The sequence below is a fragment of the Oncorhynchus clarkii genome, chromosome 14 (genome assembly GCF_045791955.1).
Source record: "Oncorhynchus clarkii lewisi isolate Uvic-CL-2024 chromosome 14, UVic_Ocla_1.0, whole genome shotgun sequence".
Lineage (NCBI taxonomy): Eukaryota > Metazoa > Chordata > Actinopteri > Salmoniformes > Salmonidae > Oncorhynchus > Oncorhynchus clarkii.
The window spans coordinates 31,622,744-31,641,442 of record NC_092160.1 but is presented as its reverse complement, the minus strand read 5'-3'; the positions used below and the strand labels follow the sequence as shown (position 1 = coordinate 31,641,442).

General features: G+C 46.2%; 1 protein-coding gene across 6 annotated transcripts; it reads right to left on the bottom strand.

Moving 5' to 3' along the window:
• Nucleotides 1-105: 105 nt before the first annotated feature.
• LOC139366517 (SLAIN motif-containing protein-like) lies at nucleotides 106-18,378 on the bottom strand. 6 transcript variants are annotated; one of them, XM_071104090.1, is made up of 9 exons: nucleotides 18,161-18,378; nucleotides 16,902-17,587; nucleotides 9,227-9,381; nucleotides 6,111-6,242; nucleotides 3,246-3,386; nucleotides 2,600-2,929; nucleotides 2,252-2,395; nucleotides 1,433-1,700; nucleotides 106-1,227 (listed from the first exon to the last, which is right to left on the bottom strand). In XM_071104090.1, the coding sequence occupies exons 2-9, from the start codon at nucleotides 17,570-17,572 to the stop codon at nucleotides 1,161-1,163; spliced, it is 1,908 nt and encodes a 635-aa protein (XP_070960191.1). In that variant the 5' UTR covers nucleotides 17,573-17,587; nucleotides 18,161-18,378; the 3' UTR covers nucleotides 106-1,160. The 6 variants fall into 6 exon arrangements, with proteins under 6 accessions (XP_070960191.1, XP_070960193.1, XP_070960194.1 ...); XM_071104092.1 differs by having other exon boundaries at nucleotides 2,252-2,392; XM_071104093.1 differs by having other exon boundaries at nucleotides 9,242-9,381.
• Between the last annotated feature and the right edge of the window lie 321 nt (nucleotides 18,379-18,699).

Below are 18,699 nucleotides of genomic sequence, written 5' to 3'. Positions count from 1 at the left end.
ATGTATATATATTTTTTAGCATGTGTTCCAGCCTACGGCACATCGATCTATGATCCATGCATGCTGAAAAGAGGAAGAGCATCTGCACAATAAACAAAGTAAACGTTCAAGTTCTGGGTAGGTTTTATTGTTCGTTTTCATTACAGTTCCTGGTTTTCAGAGGCACTCCGCATGAGGGTGCATAGCTGGTGGTCTAAGAAAAGGCATAAGGCCTTTGCTTCGTGCATAAAACAGTTCATTTTATTAGTACAGTGGTATTCAAAAACCAAAACAGATGAACCTACCGATATGCAGTAAAAACAACTGTGGTAAATCAACCCATACAGTATCTCAACTACAAGTAGTACTTTATTGGATTTTAGAAACAGTGCTGCAGCATCAGAAATGCACCTTGGCACAAAGAATTTAACCCAACAATAACATGTTTTATTTTCTTAAGGGGGTCTTGATGGAAGGGCAGTGTGGTCCAGAGATGTTGCGATGTGTCAGACTTGGCAAAACACAAATAGACAACACTTATAGGAGGAATCACAACCAATCAATCACTCACAAACATTCAGAAAACCTTCCCACACGCATCAACATGGGGTTTGTTCCTTGGAAGAACAGACTTACTATTGATAAGGCTATTATGCAACAAACTAATTTCTTTGTCCTCAGAGGAAAGAAAACTAAACAGAAACATCATGCAACACCCAAGAGGAGATCACCTTCATATCAGTTAGGAGTTCAACTTCACACACAATAGAACAGTCCACCCAAAGTATTCAATAACAACCGTTCTGTACATCCACAGAACATACATCAAAAACAACCCGTAGTCTTCTCTCAACAACTATCATAAAATATAGACTGGAATTGACTAGTTAAAAACAACATTTTGTGGAAGCTTTGTCTAGATCCCTAGAGGGAAAGAATGGTGTGTTTGTGCGCACAGTCACTTTCTATCCGGTCTCTCTCCAGTATATCCGTGGTGTGAGAGGGTTCTTCATGCCAAGGAAGGTCTGTTCATCTACAGTGGTCCAGCCTACAGAGGTATGTTCAGAGGCAAGTAAGCTGGTGTTGCCCACAGGGGTATGTTAAGAGTCAGTACGCAATGTTGGTGTTGTTTATACTAAAATGTGAGGTACAGGAGAGGTGGAGGAAGTTTCCTTGTTGCCTCAGTAACAGCCGTCTCTCCACGACTCATTTGAGACTGGGCCATTTGTTCTAGTCATCCCCATAGACCTAACAAACAAAGACAACAATGACATGAGTCTTGATAGCTGTAAGACTGCCATTCTAAAGGTTTGTGGCCACCACTGATAAGGAGTAATCACGTTTAACCAACGGAGTGACTGTACTGAAAAATCACACTCCTATCAACTCACTTTACTTTTTATAATCATCCCAAGTCCTAATGCTGAATGTGTATTTCTAAATAATCAATCACCTTCTAGGTGTCTGGGCCAGTCTTCCCCTGGAGGATGGGGCTGCTGCTTGCCTCCCACCCCCAGTAGAGGCTCTCCCAGCTGGGTAGGCTCCCCCATTGGCAGGCCCTGGGGACTGGACCCTCCGTACCCCTCCATTGGGTCCACTCTGGACTACAGGCAGGACCCTGGAGGGCTGGCGGGCCCCTGGCATGGAGCCCATGGCTTTGACAGGGACCCGCATGGACAGAGGGGACTGGCCACTGCCTCGCATCCGACTAGATGACATACCTGGGGAGGGGGTGATGGGCATGATGAGATGGGTTTAGTAGAGTGCCATCTACACTGCAAAGTAGTACACATGTGGTCTTCTCACTTATTTCATGTTCATATGCCAATGCTCTGATGACAGTACAATTCAGGTAATGAGAGAGAAGAGCACATTCTCTGTATACATGACATCAGGATTTGTGGCAGAAAAGAGTTGTAGACTAGATGCCTGTACCCAGAGGAATATTAGGGGGGGGGGGGGGGGTAGTTGTGAGACAGGCGAGGTACCAGTAAGGGTTACCTGAGGGGAGTAGGGGACATGTAAGAGGCTCCCTCTGAGTCTCTCAGGATAGGGTACGCAGTATCAAGTTCTACTTGAGAGAGTGGGGCAGGTTTACAGGCCAGGTGAGGGTTACCTGAGGAAGGGGCAGGTGTACAGGCCAGGTGAGGGTTACCTGAGGAAGGGGCAGGTGTACAGGCCAGGTGAGGGTTACCTGAGGAAGGGGCAGGTGTACAGGCCAGGTGAGGGTTACCTGAGGAAGAGGCAGGTGTACAGGCCAGGTGAGGGTTACCTGAGGAAGGGGAGTGGGGCAGGTGAGATATGCGGTTGCCAGAGCTCTGGAGGTTAGCCTCCATGCTGCGGCTGTTCCTGACCGCCTCCAGGGAACGCAGGCTGGTGCGGGGGGCCAGGTTAGGCATGCTGTGCCTCACCTCTTCTGGAACCACACACACGGTTTGAGTTGGAGAAAGACTGAACTGAAACAGTGTTCTATAGAACTAATCGATTTATAAGTCATGTACTCTGTATCATTTGAAGACATCTGACTGACAATTCCATGTAGTTCTGACTGTGTACTGATACTGCTATGTTTTCGGGTTAGTGTGTGATGCATGAACACTCCTCTCCGGTCTCTACCTACCCTCGGTCTTGGCGAACTTTAGCAGCTCGGGCCCGGGTCCCTGTAGCGATCGACGTGGAGCGCGTTGCCGGGGGGCCCCCAACCTGCTGTACTCTGCCTGGCCCTGGGAGCCTGGTGAGGGGGAGAGGCAGCGGGGCGAGCCCAGGGGAGAGGGGGAGTAGCGGAGGCGTCGCTGGGGCAGAGAGCAACACTCATCCTCCTCATCCTCCAAGCTGTAGGTATCAAACTCCTGGTCGCTGTAGGTCCCACCCCGACGTAGAGACTGGAGAGAGGCAGAGGAACTACGACGAGACACTGAGGCAGAGCTGGAGGCATAGTCCTGTCTCAGACCTGAGAGGGGAGAGCGTTACAGAGCCTGGACGCTGTCACAGACATACACATGAACGAACAAGCGTCTACGGGCTTGTGTAGTTAGTATCTACATGGACAAGAACTTTGAAAGACATTCACACCCAACACAGTCCTGCCCTAAGCACACACTACCACAGAGTGAGCATATTCACGGTCTTCTTCTTTATCAGTTATCTGTGGCATATTGACAAGCACAATGTAACCCTTTAGAGACTTTTACCAGTATTCTACACACCATTCACCCTCTTCCTGAAATACATTATCACCAGTCCTTATTCTACACAACACCACTCACTCTCTTCCTGTAGGCGGGCCATGATCTGGACGTCAGTGAGGTCCTGTAGCTTGTAACCCATGGTGATGGAGTCGTCTGAGGTACTCAGCTCACTGTCTACAGAAGACTGGGAACTCAGAGCAGAGTACATACTCATGTAGCCTGGAAAAACAGTAACACCATGATTTAGATATAATCCACAACAGCCCCTTGAGGGATAAAAATAAGGACTATAATACCACCTGAAAACCAAGGACATGCAACTATACATTATCCATACAGTAGTCAATTATCTTTATTAGTCTAATCAGAGACTGGTCCAGTAATAATCTCTGCGTATGGAGACCTGAGAACACTATAGAGCTAGGAAATTGTTTCTGGACCAGGTCTGCATTATGAGAAGAGATATTTAGAAATCCTGACTTCCCTGTCTGTCCTACTGTATTAGTATAGACAGCGCTGAGGACAGCTAGAAGCATGATGTTTCTACTAGGCATCAGCAAGGCCATCGTCTGACACACACAACCACCCACCCTTCATTCAAACTGAAAAAGAGTCAACATAATCCAGGGTGTTTGGTTATATAACAGATGGGATTATAGGAGGGGTCACCAGCAAGCAAAGCATTTACATACTTCATGCAAAGAGTGTTATTTACAGTCTGTGTTCATGATAACATAAGCATTGTGTTGGTTTACATAACGCCACCCACACCGTGAGAAGATAAAACGTTTGTTTTCCCAGCATCGCTAAGGGCCAAAGTATTTGATATCCACACCACTCTGCAAAACATGCCTGTAAATGCCATTAGTTGTGAAATTATCATCAATGCATAACATAAGATACCATTCAGCATCGTTGCTGTAGAAGGCCAATATACACAATAGATCCAACCTTTGACCCTTTACGTGGAGTTGAAGAGAACAACCCTTTGAAAACTTTCCAGAAAAAACAGCAAACATTATAAAACAAACATTTAAAACAAAACACTTGTTACAAACCTGTTACTTTAAAGTCCTACTCCAGTCTCCCTTTCAACTCATTCATCACCTGATTTACTTAACAAAAGGAACATCTCAAAAGCTGGTCCAGGTGTCCAGATGACTCGATTTATACATGGAATATTGTGTTTCAACATGAAAAGTTCCAAAATCGCTTGGGTGCGTCTTAAACATATCAAAATATATATTTTAGATTCTTTAAAGTAGCCACCCTTTACCTTGAAGACAGCTTTGCACACTTGGCATTCTCTCAACCAGCTTCACCTGGAATGCTTTTCCAACAGCCTTGAAGGAGTTCCCACATATGCTGAGCACTTGTTGGCTGCTTTCCCTTCACTCTGCGGTCCAACTCATCCCAGACCATCAATTGGGTTGAGGTCGGGTGATTGTGGAGGCGAGGTCATCTGATGCAGCACTACATCACTCTCCTTCTTGGTCAAATAGCCCTTACACAGCCTGGAGGTGTGTTTTGAATCATTGTCCTGTGGAAAAACAAATGATAGTCCCACTAAGCCCAAACCAGATGGGATGGTGTATCACTGCAGAATGCTGTGGTAGCCATGCTGGTTAAGTGTTCTAAATAAGTCACAGACAGTGTTACCAGCAAAGCACCCCCACATCTCTTCCATCCTTCACAGTGGGAACCACACATGCAGAGATCATCCATTCACCTACTCTGCGTCTCAAAGACTTGCGTGGGCCAAGAAACACACACAATCTGTCCTATGTTCTGATGAGTCCAAATTTGAGATTTTTGGTTCCAACCGCCGTGTCTTTCTGAGACGCAGAGTAGGTGAATGGATGTTCTCCGCATGTGTGGTTCCCACTGTGAAGCATGGAGGAGGTGTGATGGTGCTTTGCTGGTGACACTGTCAGTGATTTATTTAGAATTCAAGGTACACTTAACCAGCATGGCTACCACAGCATTCTGCAGCGATACACCATCCCATTTGGTTTGGGCTTAGTGGGACTATCATTTGTTTTTCCACAGGACAATGACCCAACACACCTCCAGGCTGTGTAAGGGCTATTTGACCAAGAAGGAGAGTGATGGAGTGCTGCATCAAATGACCTGGCCTCCACAATCACCGCAGAGTGAAGGAAAAGCAGCCGACAAGTGCTCAGCATGTGGGAACTCCTTCAAGACTGCTAGAAAAGCCTTCCACATGAAGCTGGTTGAGAGAATGCAAAGAGTGTGCAAAGCTGTCATCAATGCAAAGGGTGGCTACTTTGAAGAATCTAAAATACATTTTGATTTGTTTAACACTTTTTTGGTTACTACATGATTCCATGTGTTATTTCATAGTTTTGATGTCTTCACTATTATTCTACAATGTAGAAAATAGTAAAAATAAAGAAAAACTCTTGAATGAGTACGTGTCCAAACTGTTGACGGGTACTATTTTTTATTTTTTTTACCCGCTTTTCGTGGTATCCAATTGGTAGTTACAGTCTTGTCCCGTCGCTGCAACTCCCGTACAGACTCTTTACACACTGCTCACTTAACCTGGAAGCCAGCCACACCAATGTGTCGGAGGAAACACAGTACAACTGGCGACCGTGTCAGCGTTCATGCACCCGTCTCGCCACAGGAGTCGCTAGAGCGCAATGGGACAAGGACATCCCTGGCCGGCCAAACCCTCCCCTACCCGGACAACGGGTCTCCCAGTTGAGGTCGGCTGCTATTGAACCCGGATCTGTAGTGACGCCTCAAGTGCTGCAGTGCCTTAGACTACCCTCCCGAGTGGCACAGCGGTCTAAGAACTTAAGTTATTTTTAATCTGATACTACTTTAATCTTGAGTTCCACCAACACTGTTAAACACACTGGAGAGAGAGAGCAGCTGAAAGTAAAGCAGCACGTGGTGTATTAATATCATGCGTACCTGAGCCACCACTGGTTAGTAGGATTTTGTTAGTGGATTTGTTGTGGTACCCAGGAGAGAGGAGGCCAGAGCCAGAGGAGCCAGCCTCCCCCGTCTGACCAGAGCTGCTGTAGATGTTCCTCCAGCGAGACGCTAAAGGCACACAGGAGGAGACAGGAGAGGACACACACAGTTACATTAACAGGAGTCAGGGCACCGTTTAAAAGGCAACCTGTATCGTGACCTTGTAGACCAATAAAACACAGTCGGGTGGAAGTGTGCGCTCAGGATTCCTTTACCAGTTCTTTAGGTACCGATTCTGAAGTGTACAAAAACTTTAAAAATAATTCCTGATCAAAAGAGAAATGACAACTTTCATCATTGTTTCAAAATGGTCGGCCGTGGCTGGTTCATTTTTAAAAACTGCTGCAAAAGAGCGAGTCGAAACTAAAGGCATTGATTTTGTATTTGGTAGGACAGATGATGTTTCCAAGAGCTTAAGGTGGGACCATGTCTGTACCTGCACAAAAAGTTTTAGAACTTAGTGTCTTATAGCAATACTTATGAAGAGCCAACAATGGTGTCTATATTATTTACCAACTTCACACAGCGTCATTGTTGGCCACTACCTTCATTCCGACTCATTGCTGGAGCCAATGGGCCAAAACACAAGTTTGGGAGGGTGAAACTGTTCTCGTAGCCTAGAAGGGTGATCTAGAGGTAGCAACGAGGCTATGGTAGGTCATTATTCCTAAGGAACTGGTTCCTATATTTTTAATTTACTTCCTCCAGGAAGCAGTATTGTTTGCCATTGGCTACATCAAGTGTGGCAGGATGAAACTCTCCAATATCACACTTATATAACATAACTCATATCTATGGGGTAGGTTATAGCCTAGTGAATGATTTCCTATATTTGCCGGCTGCCTGTGCCAGTGGGTAGCTGATGTAATACATTGAGCGCAGGAGTTCTCTTTGATCTTTTCTACAATGAAGTCAACTCTGGGGCTGTATTCTTCTGTACCACACAATGAGCAGCACGGTGGTGTGCATGTCAACGTTTCACTTCTAAAGTGGGTAGTTTCATGACCTGACAGAGGTATTTGCACCAGAACACAGCTATCCGTCACAGGGCAAGGTAATCCAACCCAACAGCCAGCCTCTACACCGTGACATCACGTGGTCATTGAGCCAGGCCCTGGTCAGGTGTGAATGGCTTGGTTGTTCAGTAGCTGCAAGAAGTACCAGACGCACACTGGATAAATAAATAATGAATGGGGGTGTGCTGCTGGATCTAACACTGGTAAAACTACTGGTGGTGGCGGAGTTGCCGGGATTCTCTACATTAGGAGCACCAGATAACATTTTTTGGGGGATTGAGAAGCAGCATATAAATGGGGCCTATATAGAATCTAGCTACTTTTGAAGCACACGTGCATTAGACAATAACATGTAACACTTAAGACAGTTTATTATAAAAGCAAAACATGTCCATAGGAATTCATGTCATTGAAATTACAAAGTCATTTTTGTAGATTATTAGGTTTCTACATTGTGTAAAATCACAATTTCCCTATTGAGATGCATTACATTGACAATTGTACACTGTCTCTAAAAACATCAGGTTTCTTCATTGCTATGATCATTGATCCCCTTTCTTTCCTTTCCCCCAGATGTATACTAGCAAAGTAACCAGGTTGTTAGCTAGCTAACTAACGAGGTAAGATGTACTAGCAAATTAACCCGGTTGTTAGCTAGCTAACGAGGTAAGATGTACTAGCAAAGTAACCAGGTTGTTAGCTAGCTATCGAGGTAACATGTACTAGCAAAGTAACCAGGTTGTTAGCTAGCTAACGAGGTAACATGGCTGAACGAAGTGCAAACAAATAGTTAACTGCACGCAAGTACTTTTAGAATGGCCCAGGACATGGTTTATGAACGTTAAATGCGGTCCCGGCGATCCGCTATAGGAAGATTCAAATGTGGCGGCGGTAATATGGGGTCCGACCTTTTTGACCTGGTTGGGGTAGAAGCCATTTTCACTGTAGTAACGGCGCAACCATGACGCGAATAAATCTGCACTCACAAAAATTAGGTCCAGAGAAGACGCGTGAATAAAACCATTCCCTCGTTATGCCAAGATCATACATTTTCTCATAATCACGACAAGTTGTTTTGTGGAGATTGAGAGAAACTCTATACATACAGTAGGTGTGGACATATTGATGATCGGTTGACAGTAGTGTCATACTGCCTCCGAGGCACTAAGACTCTACAATGACCAATCAATCAATATGTCCACTCCTATTTATAGAATTTCTCATGATTGACAAAACTTTTGTTAAGTCATTATCACCAGAAAATTGTCTTGTGATCTCGCCATAACGTTGGGGTGTGATTATATTTTCCCATAGTATGTTGTACCAAAGATGACTGACAAAGGGAACATAACGTTATGACTATAACTACTGTTCCCTGAAGGACGGGAAACGAGATACAACCGTTTGGCCTCACACTGCCTGTTCCTGGGCTCAGTGAACAGCGGTATATAAATCAAGGACTGAATCCAAGCCTCACGCTTATAACCTGTGGAACAGGGGGCTTCCAGAGGGGTGCAGATTTCATTGGCCATGTCAGGCGTGTTTGTAGATCCTGCAACTGAAGTCGCTGGAGTGAGACTCCCAATAGTATGTTGTAACTTGTTTACCTCCTTCAGGGAACAATAGTTATAGTCATAACATTATATGTTATTGGATAGGAGGCTGTACTGGTTATTGCCTCAGGTAATGTGTTATGACTGCATTCACTGTTGGTCAGTGGTAAACTCATCTTGTTTTATTTGTTTATTGCTTGTTATGAGGTTATTGGGTGTTGGACAGGAGCGTTAATTTGCAACGGTACTGTTGGTATAGGGTTACTGGGCACAAGGAGGAAGCAATGTTATTGTAGAAGGGTTCCTACAGGGTTGTTATAATGTTAATGTAAGGTTATCAAAAGGTTGTATATGGTTATTATAGGATTACTATAAGGTTATTGTATATGGTTATTACATGGTTAGTATAAGGTGACTGTGGTTACTATAGTATAGTTACTTTAGAGTTGGTATTTGATCATTATAAGGTTATTATCAAGGTTACTAGGTAGGTGTGTACTCTGGTCGAGACGGTTGAGCAGGGTCCGACAGGCCACCTCCGTCTCTGGGCTGGGGTGGTCCAGAACCTTCCGACACCACTTCAGAGGAGACTCAGGTCTGGGCTCAGCAACTACCTGCTTCTTAGGGGAGACATACAACCTGCAGAGAGATGAAGGAGAGATATATATATATATATATATATATATATATATATATATATATATATATATATATATATATATATATATATATAAAAGCGATAGATAGAGAGAGGGTGGGGAGGAGAAAGGAGATCAGGCCGAGAGAAAGGAGAGATGTGGTGGATAATGAGGCAGGCAGCAATGAAAGGAAGAGGATGAGAAAGGAGGTGGTGGATGGAGAGAGCGAGAGAGCAAGAGGGAGGGACAGAAAGAGAAAAAGAGGCAATTTACATTTTGCAAAGCCTCAAAGCCAGTTCATCCAGACTGCAGTCAAGCGAACAGCAGAACAGTGGGATAAGAAAACCGCATTAATGGTTCTCTGGCTTGCGAGTTACGCATTTAATAACTTGTACTATGTGGGAATGTTTGCAGGAGGCCTGTCTTCTAGTCTTACGCATTGGTGGAACAACCACACACAAACTCGTTATCCTTCATACCACTAATCACCTAATACTAGAAATAGACTCCACTTGTTTCAACACTCCACTTTGTTACATTACATAAGGCATTGCCATAAGGCTAAACCATCCTTTTATCCAATCCTAGAAGGTCACCACTCCATCAACCCATTCTAGCCTATCCCGGATTCCCGGGCAATAACCACAGTCCACAGCCGTGCGGTTTGTGCTCAGCCCACACCTGGCAGTGTTACCTCTTCCTTCCACAGTAGCAATATCAGCAGCACTGTGGCCTGTGTATGACCCCATCTCCTAATGAGGGCTCTACTGTACTGTCCTCTCCCAGCAATCACTATGCATTACCTTCTACTGCATGAGTTGTCTGAAATAGGCACATCTACAGCACGTCTAGCCTACTGTAGACAATGTGCCTAGTCTACTACACAATAAGGTGATGATCTCAACTGACACCAGTGCTGGGCCTGATCGTCTTGAACACCAGCGCTGGGCCTGATCGTCTTGAACACCAGCGCTGGGCCTGATCGTCTTGAACACCAGCGCTGGGCCTGATCGTCTTGAACACCAGCGCTGGGCCTGATCGTCTTGAACATCAGCGCTGGGCCTGATCGTCTTGAACACCAGCGCTGGGCCTGATCGTCTTGAACACCAGCGCTGGGCCTGATCATCTTGCATTGCTTTAACTGTTTGAGTACATGTGAAGTAAAGCCAAGTAGAAGTGAGTGTTTAAGTCCCTCTCCTTGAAAAAAGTGCAGCGCAAACTGCCAAGTTCGTTAGGACGTTTGATCCGGGTCACATGGGGGAATGCTTTGAGCCACAAAACACACACAAAAGAGGCCTGGCTGTGCAAACTGGTTTTCGAGTAATCAACTTGGGCTAATCTTCCCATTGGACAAACACAAAAGACAAGCCCTCTATCCCACTGGGACCAGCAACAATGAAGACAGTAGTCAGGTCCCTCACTACAGATGTTTCAGCAGTCAGTCAGGTCCCTCACTACAGATGTTTCAGCAGTCAGTCAGGTCTCTCACTACAGATGTTTCAGCAGTCAGTCAGGTCCCTCACTACAGATGTTTCAGCAGTCAGTCAGGTCCCTCACTACAGATGTTTCAGCAGTCAGTCAGGTCTCTCACTACAGATGTTTCAGCAGTCAGTCAGGTCCCTCACTACAGATGTTTCAGCAGTCAGTCAGGTCCCTCACTACAGATGTTTCAGCAGTCAGTCAGGTCTCTCACTACAGATGTTTCAGTAGTCAGTCAGGTCTCTCACTACAGATGTTTCAGTAGTCAGTCAGGTCCCTCACTACAGATGTTTCAGCAGTCAGTCAGGTCTCTCACTACAGATGTTTCAGCAGTCAGTCAGGTCCCTCACTACAGATGTTTCAGCAGTTAGTCAGGTCCCTCACTACAGATGTTTCAGCAGTCAGTCAGGTCTCTCACTACAGATGTTTCAGTAGTCAGTCAGGTCTCTCACTACAGATGTTTCAGTAGTCAGTCAGGCCTCTAAAGTCAGAACTTGATCCTGGAACAGTTTCGTTCTAGTAATTGGAGAGCTGACCAGCGGTGGCCGATGCTAAGTAGTAGGCCTAGTTACCTAGGCCAGTTGTTTAACAGTCAGATCATTTGATACACAGAGCTACAGTTGAAGTGCTGAGTGACTAAGGGCAGATCTTTTGGTAAATGGACCATTTGTTGTTGTTTTTATACATAGAGCTAAATATAAATACTGGTAGGTACGCCATCATCTGCACACAAAACAAAGCGCTCATGCATGGACATTGGACACTTTTGTTCACCTTAGCTAGTGTCCCATTTCTTGGCTTGTTCCCTACACAGCCGGGTTACTTCTAGGCTCAGCCCCCACAGATTCCCAGAATTCTCCATACCTCTCAGTAAATGTTTTTAGAAGCAGAAGGTCCATGATGGATCACATGCACCCTAAGCCCCCCCAAAGAAGTTTAGGCCCCAGCAGCAGCCATCCAGCCTGTAGCCCAAATGGCACCCTATTCACTATGTAATCCACTACAACCATAGGGTTCTGGTCGAAAGTAGTGCATCATAAAGGGAACAGGGTGCCACTTACGACTCAGTCCTGAGCCCTAGCCACCAGCCCAAAGCAGCTTAGGGGTCCATGCCTGGGCAGATTATTTATTTAATGTTGTAGTAGTGATAATCACCTGGGGCTCATACAGACTGGTTAATAATGTGGTAGAGAGAACAAGGCCTTGCTGCTTTGGGTTGTTAATCCACAGATCAGCTGCTAAAGTAGCTACCAGGAATACAATATGGTGCCCGTTTGTATCGGACAACACTGTACAAAATGGTACAGCTAAAACAAACGCATAATAGTTCAAAACATCCTGAACTTGGCAAACACACACAAGCCTCATGTCCAGATGAACATTGTGGTGTACAGAGGGGAAATTAAATGAAGATGGACTCACTTGGAATTAGCAGTCTGCCATTACAAACATATGGAGGTAATCCAATCCTGTTAATTTGATTCTGGTAAACAAGCCAAGCTCCTCCTTCACCACAGAAGAACCCAGACTAGACAGCAACAGCAGTACAGGGTTGACATTCATTTGAAGAGAGTGAGATGATCATTTGAATGATGCAAATCATGACTGAGCCAGCAGTAGTAGAAGCCCTGAGCAGCGACTGAGATAGCAGTAGTAGAAGCCCTGAGCAGCGACTGAGACAGCAGTAGTAGAAGCCCTGAGCAGCGACTGAGACAGCAGTAGGAGAAGCCCTGAGCAGCGACTGAGACAGCAGTAGGAGAAGCCCTGAGCAGCGACTGAGACAGCAGTAGTAGAAGCCCTGAGCAGCGACTGAGACAGCAGTAGTAGAAGCCCTGAGCAGCGACTGAGACAGCAGTAGTAGAAGCCCTGAGCAGCGACTGAGACAGCAGTAGTAGAAGCCCTGAGCAGCGACTGAGACAGCAGTAGTAGAAGCCCTGAGCAGCGACTGAGACAGCAGTAGTAGAAGCCCTGAGCAGCGACTGAGACAGCAGTAGGAGAAGCCCTGAGCAGCGACTGAGACAGCAGTAGGAGAAGCCCTGAGCAGCGACTGAGACAGCAGTAGGAGAAGCCCTGAGCAGCGACTGAGTCACCAGTAGTAGAAGCCCTGAGCAACGACTGAGTCACCAGTAGTAGAAGCCTTGAGCAGCGACTGAGACAGCAGTAGTAGAAGCCCTGAGCAGCGACTGAGACAGCAGTAGTAGAAGCCCTGAGCAGCGACTGAGACAGCAGTAGTAGAAGCCCTGAGCAGCGACTGAGACAGCAGTAGTAGAAGCCCTGAGCAGCGACTGAGATAGCAGTAGTAGAAGCCTTGAGCAGCGACTGAGACAGCAGTAGGAGAAGCCCTGAGCAGCGACTGAGACAGCAGTAGGAGAAGCCCTGAGCAGCGACTGAGACAGCAGTAGGAGAAGCCCTGAGCAGCGACTGAGACAGCAGTAGGAGAAGCCCTGAGCAGCGACTGAGACAGCAGTAGTAGAAGCCCTGAGCAACGACTGAGTCACCAGTAGTAGAAGCCTTGAGCAGCGACTGAGACAGCAGTAGTAGAAGCCCTGAGCAGCGACTGAGACAGCAGTAGTAGAAGCCCTGAGCAGCGACTGAGACAGCAGTAGTAGAAGCCCTGAGCAGCGACTGAGACAGCAGTAGTAGAAGCCCTGAGCAGCGATTTGTTCTTAACTGATTTGCCTAGTTAAATAAAAGTTAAAAAAATATATATAATAATAACAATAATAATAATAATAATGTGGGATAAACAAAGGACCACTAATGCCTTGTTTCCACTTCTCCCTTTGTGGAAAATGCTGCAGCCTTGGCTCGTCTCACACACACTCTTTTGAACTTTGCCAAGTATGAAGCAATAAGTCAAGTCATGCTATTGGACTACCTATGGCTGTGTGTATTAGGGCCCAAAGGCTGTATGTATTAGGGCTAGAGGTCGACCGATTAGATAGGGCCCATTTCAAGTTTTCATAACAAATCGGTAATCGTCATTTTTGGATGCCGATTATGGCCGATTATATTGCACTCCACGAGGAAACTGCTTGGCAGGCTGACCACCTGTTACGCGAGTGCAGCAAGGAGCCATAAGTTGCTAGCTAACATTAAACTTATCTTATAAAAAACAATCAATCTTAACCTAATCACTAGTTAACCACACATGGTTGATGATATTACTAGTTTAACTAGCTTGTCCTGCAGTGCACATAATCAATAAGGTGCCCTGAAATTGTGTCACTTCTCTTGCGTTCAGTATAAGCAGAGTCAGGGTATATGCAGCAGTTTGGGCCGCCTGGCTCGTCGTGAACTGCGTGAAGACAATTTCTTCCTAACAAAGACCATAATTAATTTGCCAGAATTTTACTTATGACAGAACATTGAAGGTTGTGCAATGTAACAGGAATATTTAGACTTAGGGATGCCACCCGTTAGATAAAATACAGAACGGTTCCGTATTTCACTGAAAGAATAAACTTTTTGTTTTCGAAATGATCGACCTAAGGCTCGTATTTCTGTGTGTTATTATATTATAATTAAGTCTATGATTTGATAGAGCAGTCTGACTGAGTGGTGGTAGCAGGCTCGTAAGCATTCATTCAAACAGCACTTTCCTGCATTTGCCAGCAGCTTTTCGCAATGCTTGAAGCACAGCGCTGTTTATGACTTCAAGCCTATCAACTCCCGAGATTAGGCTGGCAATATAATAGTGCCTATAAGAACACACAATAGTCAAAGGTATATGAAATACAAATGGTATAGAGAGAAATAGTCCTATAATAATTATAACCTAAAACTTCTTAACTGGGAATATTGAAGACTCATGTTAAAAGGAACCACCAGCTTTCATATATTCTCATGTTCAAAGCAAGGAACAAACGTTAGCTTTCTTACATGGCACATATTGCACTTTTACTTTCTTCTCCAACACTTTGTTTTTGCATTATTTAAACCAAATTGAACATGTTTCATTATTTATTCGAGACTAAATGTGTGTATTAGGGCCCAAAGGTCCGTGTGTATTAGGGCCCAAAGGTCCGTGTGTATTAGGGCCCAAAGGGCCGTGTGTATTAGGGCCCAAAGGGCCGTGTGTATTAGGGCCCAAAGGGCCGTGTGTATTAGGGCCCAAAGGCTGTGTGTATTAGGGACAGCAGTAGCCCAAGGGCCGTGTGTATTAGGGCCCAAGGGCCGTGTGTATTAGGGCCCAAGGGCCGTGTGTATTAGGGCCCAAGGGCCGTGTGTATTAGGGCCCAAGGGCCGTGTGTATTAGGGCCCAAGGGCCGTGTGTATTAGGGCCCAAGGGCCGTGTGTATTAGGGCCCAAGGGCCGTGTGTATTAGGGCCCAAAGGGCCGTGTGTATTAGGGCCCAAAGGCCGTATGTATTAGGGCCAAGGGCCGTGTGTATTAGGGCCCAAAGGCCGTATGTATTAGGGCCAAGGGCCGTGTGTATTAGGGCCCAAAGGCCGTATGTATTAGGGCCCAAAGGCCGTATGTATTATGGCCAAGGGCCGTGTGTATTAGGGCCAAGGGCCGTGTGTATTAGGGCCCAAAGGCCGTATGTATTAGGGCCAAGGGCCGTGTGTATTAGGGCCAAGGGCCGTGTGTATTAGGGCCCAAAGGCCGTGTGTATTAGGGCCCAAAGGCCGTATGTATTAGGGCCAAGGGCCGTGTGTATTAGGGCCAAGGGCCGTGTGTATTAGGGCCAAGGGCCGTGTGTATTAGGGCCAAGGGCCGTGTGTATTAGGGCCAAGGGCCGTGTGTATTAGGGCCAAGGGCCGTGTGTATTAGGGCCAAAGGCCGTGTGTATTAGGGCCAAAGGCCGTGTGTATTAGGGCCAAAGGTCGTGTGTATTAAAAAATGGAAAACAAGCGCCTTTCTTATTGGACAAGTTTCAGTCCATTTTCTTCAGTTGGGAACCTAGTGAATAGGACCCATGTCTCCTCGGCCGTTGAGAGGCCCAGCTGTGCTGCAATAGTTGTTGCTCAAGCCTCCTCCCTCTCTGGGTATTCATGTCAGAGGAGAAAATCACTACTGCTGCTGAGCGCACACATAGTGCCCAGAGTAAATCACGTTGGCTGGCTGCCCCTCGCCCAGCGACAACAGTGGCCCCTCTCCCTCTAGAGCAAGGCACTTCCTCTCTCTGTCCATTTCAGTCTCCCTCCCAGTCACTACCCATCCTCTCTCCACACTAACCCCTCTTTTCTCTCTCCCAGTCACATAGATTCAGTGATCAGAGGCACTGCCTGTCAGTGCCCATTTTATCCAGCCCACAAAGCAGAGCATTTCCAAGGCAGAAGCAGCGCGCAGATATTTCCATCTAAAGGCCTGCTAGCTCAGCTGCATCAAATCAGCATGTATTTTCTGCATGTTTTCCTCTGGTTGTTGCGTATCACGGAAACCAGACCAACTGCCACAGCAGAGACCCACCTCCAACCCAGGGCCACGTCCCAAACAGTACATTTTTCCCTACATAGTGCACTAGGGCCCTGGTCAAAAGTAGTGCACTAGAACAGGAATAGGGTGCCATTTGGGATGTTGGTATGACTAAAGGTGGCAGTCATAGTCCCTATACTTATGAGAGTGAAAGGTTCAACAGAACAGTAACATAATGACTAATCTGGCTATAGGGTCTTCCATCATCCTGAGTGTGAACACAAACTCATCCCACACACAGTAGGACATCACGCTGACCCCTGGAGACAGTGGTAAACAGATGTCTCCACGGCAACGTGGGGTGGAGACTAGTGAAAGTACATCTACATGTGTTCCTCTCCTTCATCTGCAGCAATCAGAATGTGTCCTAGTGTCTACTGGGAAGAAGCTTAATCTGAACAGAGCAGAATCTGCAGATACACAGCAGATGAGGAAGGGACCGTAGACTAAGACCCTTTATGATCGGAGCATAGAAAATAAATATATATTCCCTATATAGTGCACTCCTTTTGAGCAGAGCCTTATGCAGGCCCCAGTTTAAAGTACTGCATTAGCTTTATAGGAAATAGGTTGGAATTTCAGATGCTTCCTTTGTCTCGCTCCTATCCCCATGGTACCTACCAGCTGTCCTCGTCATCCACCTCTGCAAGGTCCTCCCATAGGTCCAGAACATCAACCTCATCCAGGGCCAACGGGTCCACCCCTGAGTCGCTCTCCGCCAGGGTCTCAGACTCATAACTGTCCAGAGAGGGACTCTCTGGGGTTGTACTTAGCCCCTGGGTCGGTGCCGGTCCTGGTCCATTCCCGCACGGCAGGGTCAGAAAGCCTGCACACAATCCACCATCCGCATCCTCTATCCGGTTAGCTGCAGGGAGAGGGGACATATCCTCACTGCTACTACTGTCCTGAGGAGGGGACAGCTCCAAGTCACTGCTGCTGCCTAGTTCCGTTCCACAGCTTCCACTGCTCCCCAACCTGAGAGGGGAGTTGGTGTTGGTAACCTCTTCGCTGGAAGAGATTCTCTCATTGATGTTGGTACTGGTTGTGAGGTTACTGTTTGTGGTGGTCGCTCCTCTGAGATGTAGATTCTTAGTAGAGTCTCCCCTGTTGCGGAGTGTTTGATTCTGGACCTCGAGTCTTCGAATGAGCTCCTGGAGCTTACGTACCTCCTCCAACTCCACCCCTGCTAGCTCCTGCTCCTCCTCGTAGCTTTGCTGGGACGTCTTCATGAGACCCCCGGTACAGTCATTGCCTGCCGGTTGGACCTCACCGGCGCTGTCCGGAACTACCATGTCGCCGCTGTTCTGCTAGGGGAAGATAAACGAATGTGTCGATCAGCAGCTCGTGTAAGAAACAAACAATTGAAATCACTGTTTTGAGATAAGCAATCATCCGAACAAAACACCCAAACTGCAAGCTCATCGTGGTGCGATAACTAATCAATTTGATCAGAGCTAGTTACTTCGTTACGTTTACATGCCAATAAAAGCCATAGACGGCAGTTTAATATATTTTCTGGCTACATCAACTAACAAACTCCCACGTTTATAATTAATAACGCTGCCATGACGAGTAAAGAAATAACGGCCGAAGCTACGAAGGCTGACAAATTGTAGGCTAACAGCCGGCACAAACCGCATCTCCCCCCACTCACATTCAGTTTCATTGAATGCCGCCAACATTTGCAGCTAAAGATAAGTGCAGCGTCTAGTTGCCATTTGTTACTAGCTAATTAGATCAAACTGACGTTAAAACACATGCTTTTATATAATTTATCATGCAAGCCAATAGATCATTGTCCTTACATCGATGTATTTCCAAGAGAACTGTTGATTAGCCAGCCACCAAGCTAAAGCGCTAGCTAAACATAACAAACCTACCTTGGCTTCACCGGTTGAGATGAGCCGTGTTCTCAAGAAATGCTCGAATTAGCCCGATAAATCCAATGCACGAGTTTGCATTAATCAAGTACGTTTACAAGGAATACATTTTTTTTTAAAGTAAATGAGATGTATGTAAGAAAAATATATGATTATCGATGTAATAGCTCGAAGCGCGCTAAGCCATGTCCCTGTTAGCCTGTAACTGGCTAGTTAGTAAAGATAGGTAACTAAGCAGCTATGTTTTGCCAGCTTTGAGGGACTCGAGTTGACCCAATCAGAGCATTGATCCCGCCCCCTAACTGACATTAACACGGTATTTGCTGCCACCTACAGGCTACTCCAGGTATTGCCTGTCGTTCTCTTCTCGTGCGCTAGAGGTCGCCGAATAAAAGGGGTAAGAAAAACTAACCCAATGTCACAGCTGAGGTGCATCGAGTTCGCTTCAACGTTTTCTACGTTGCGTGACGATTTGAAATGAAACGACACGTTTCCCCAAAACGATGAGAACCGTTCTTCAACAGCATTTGAGGTACGTT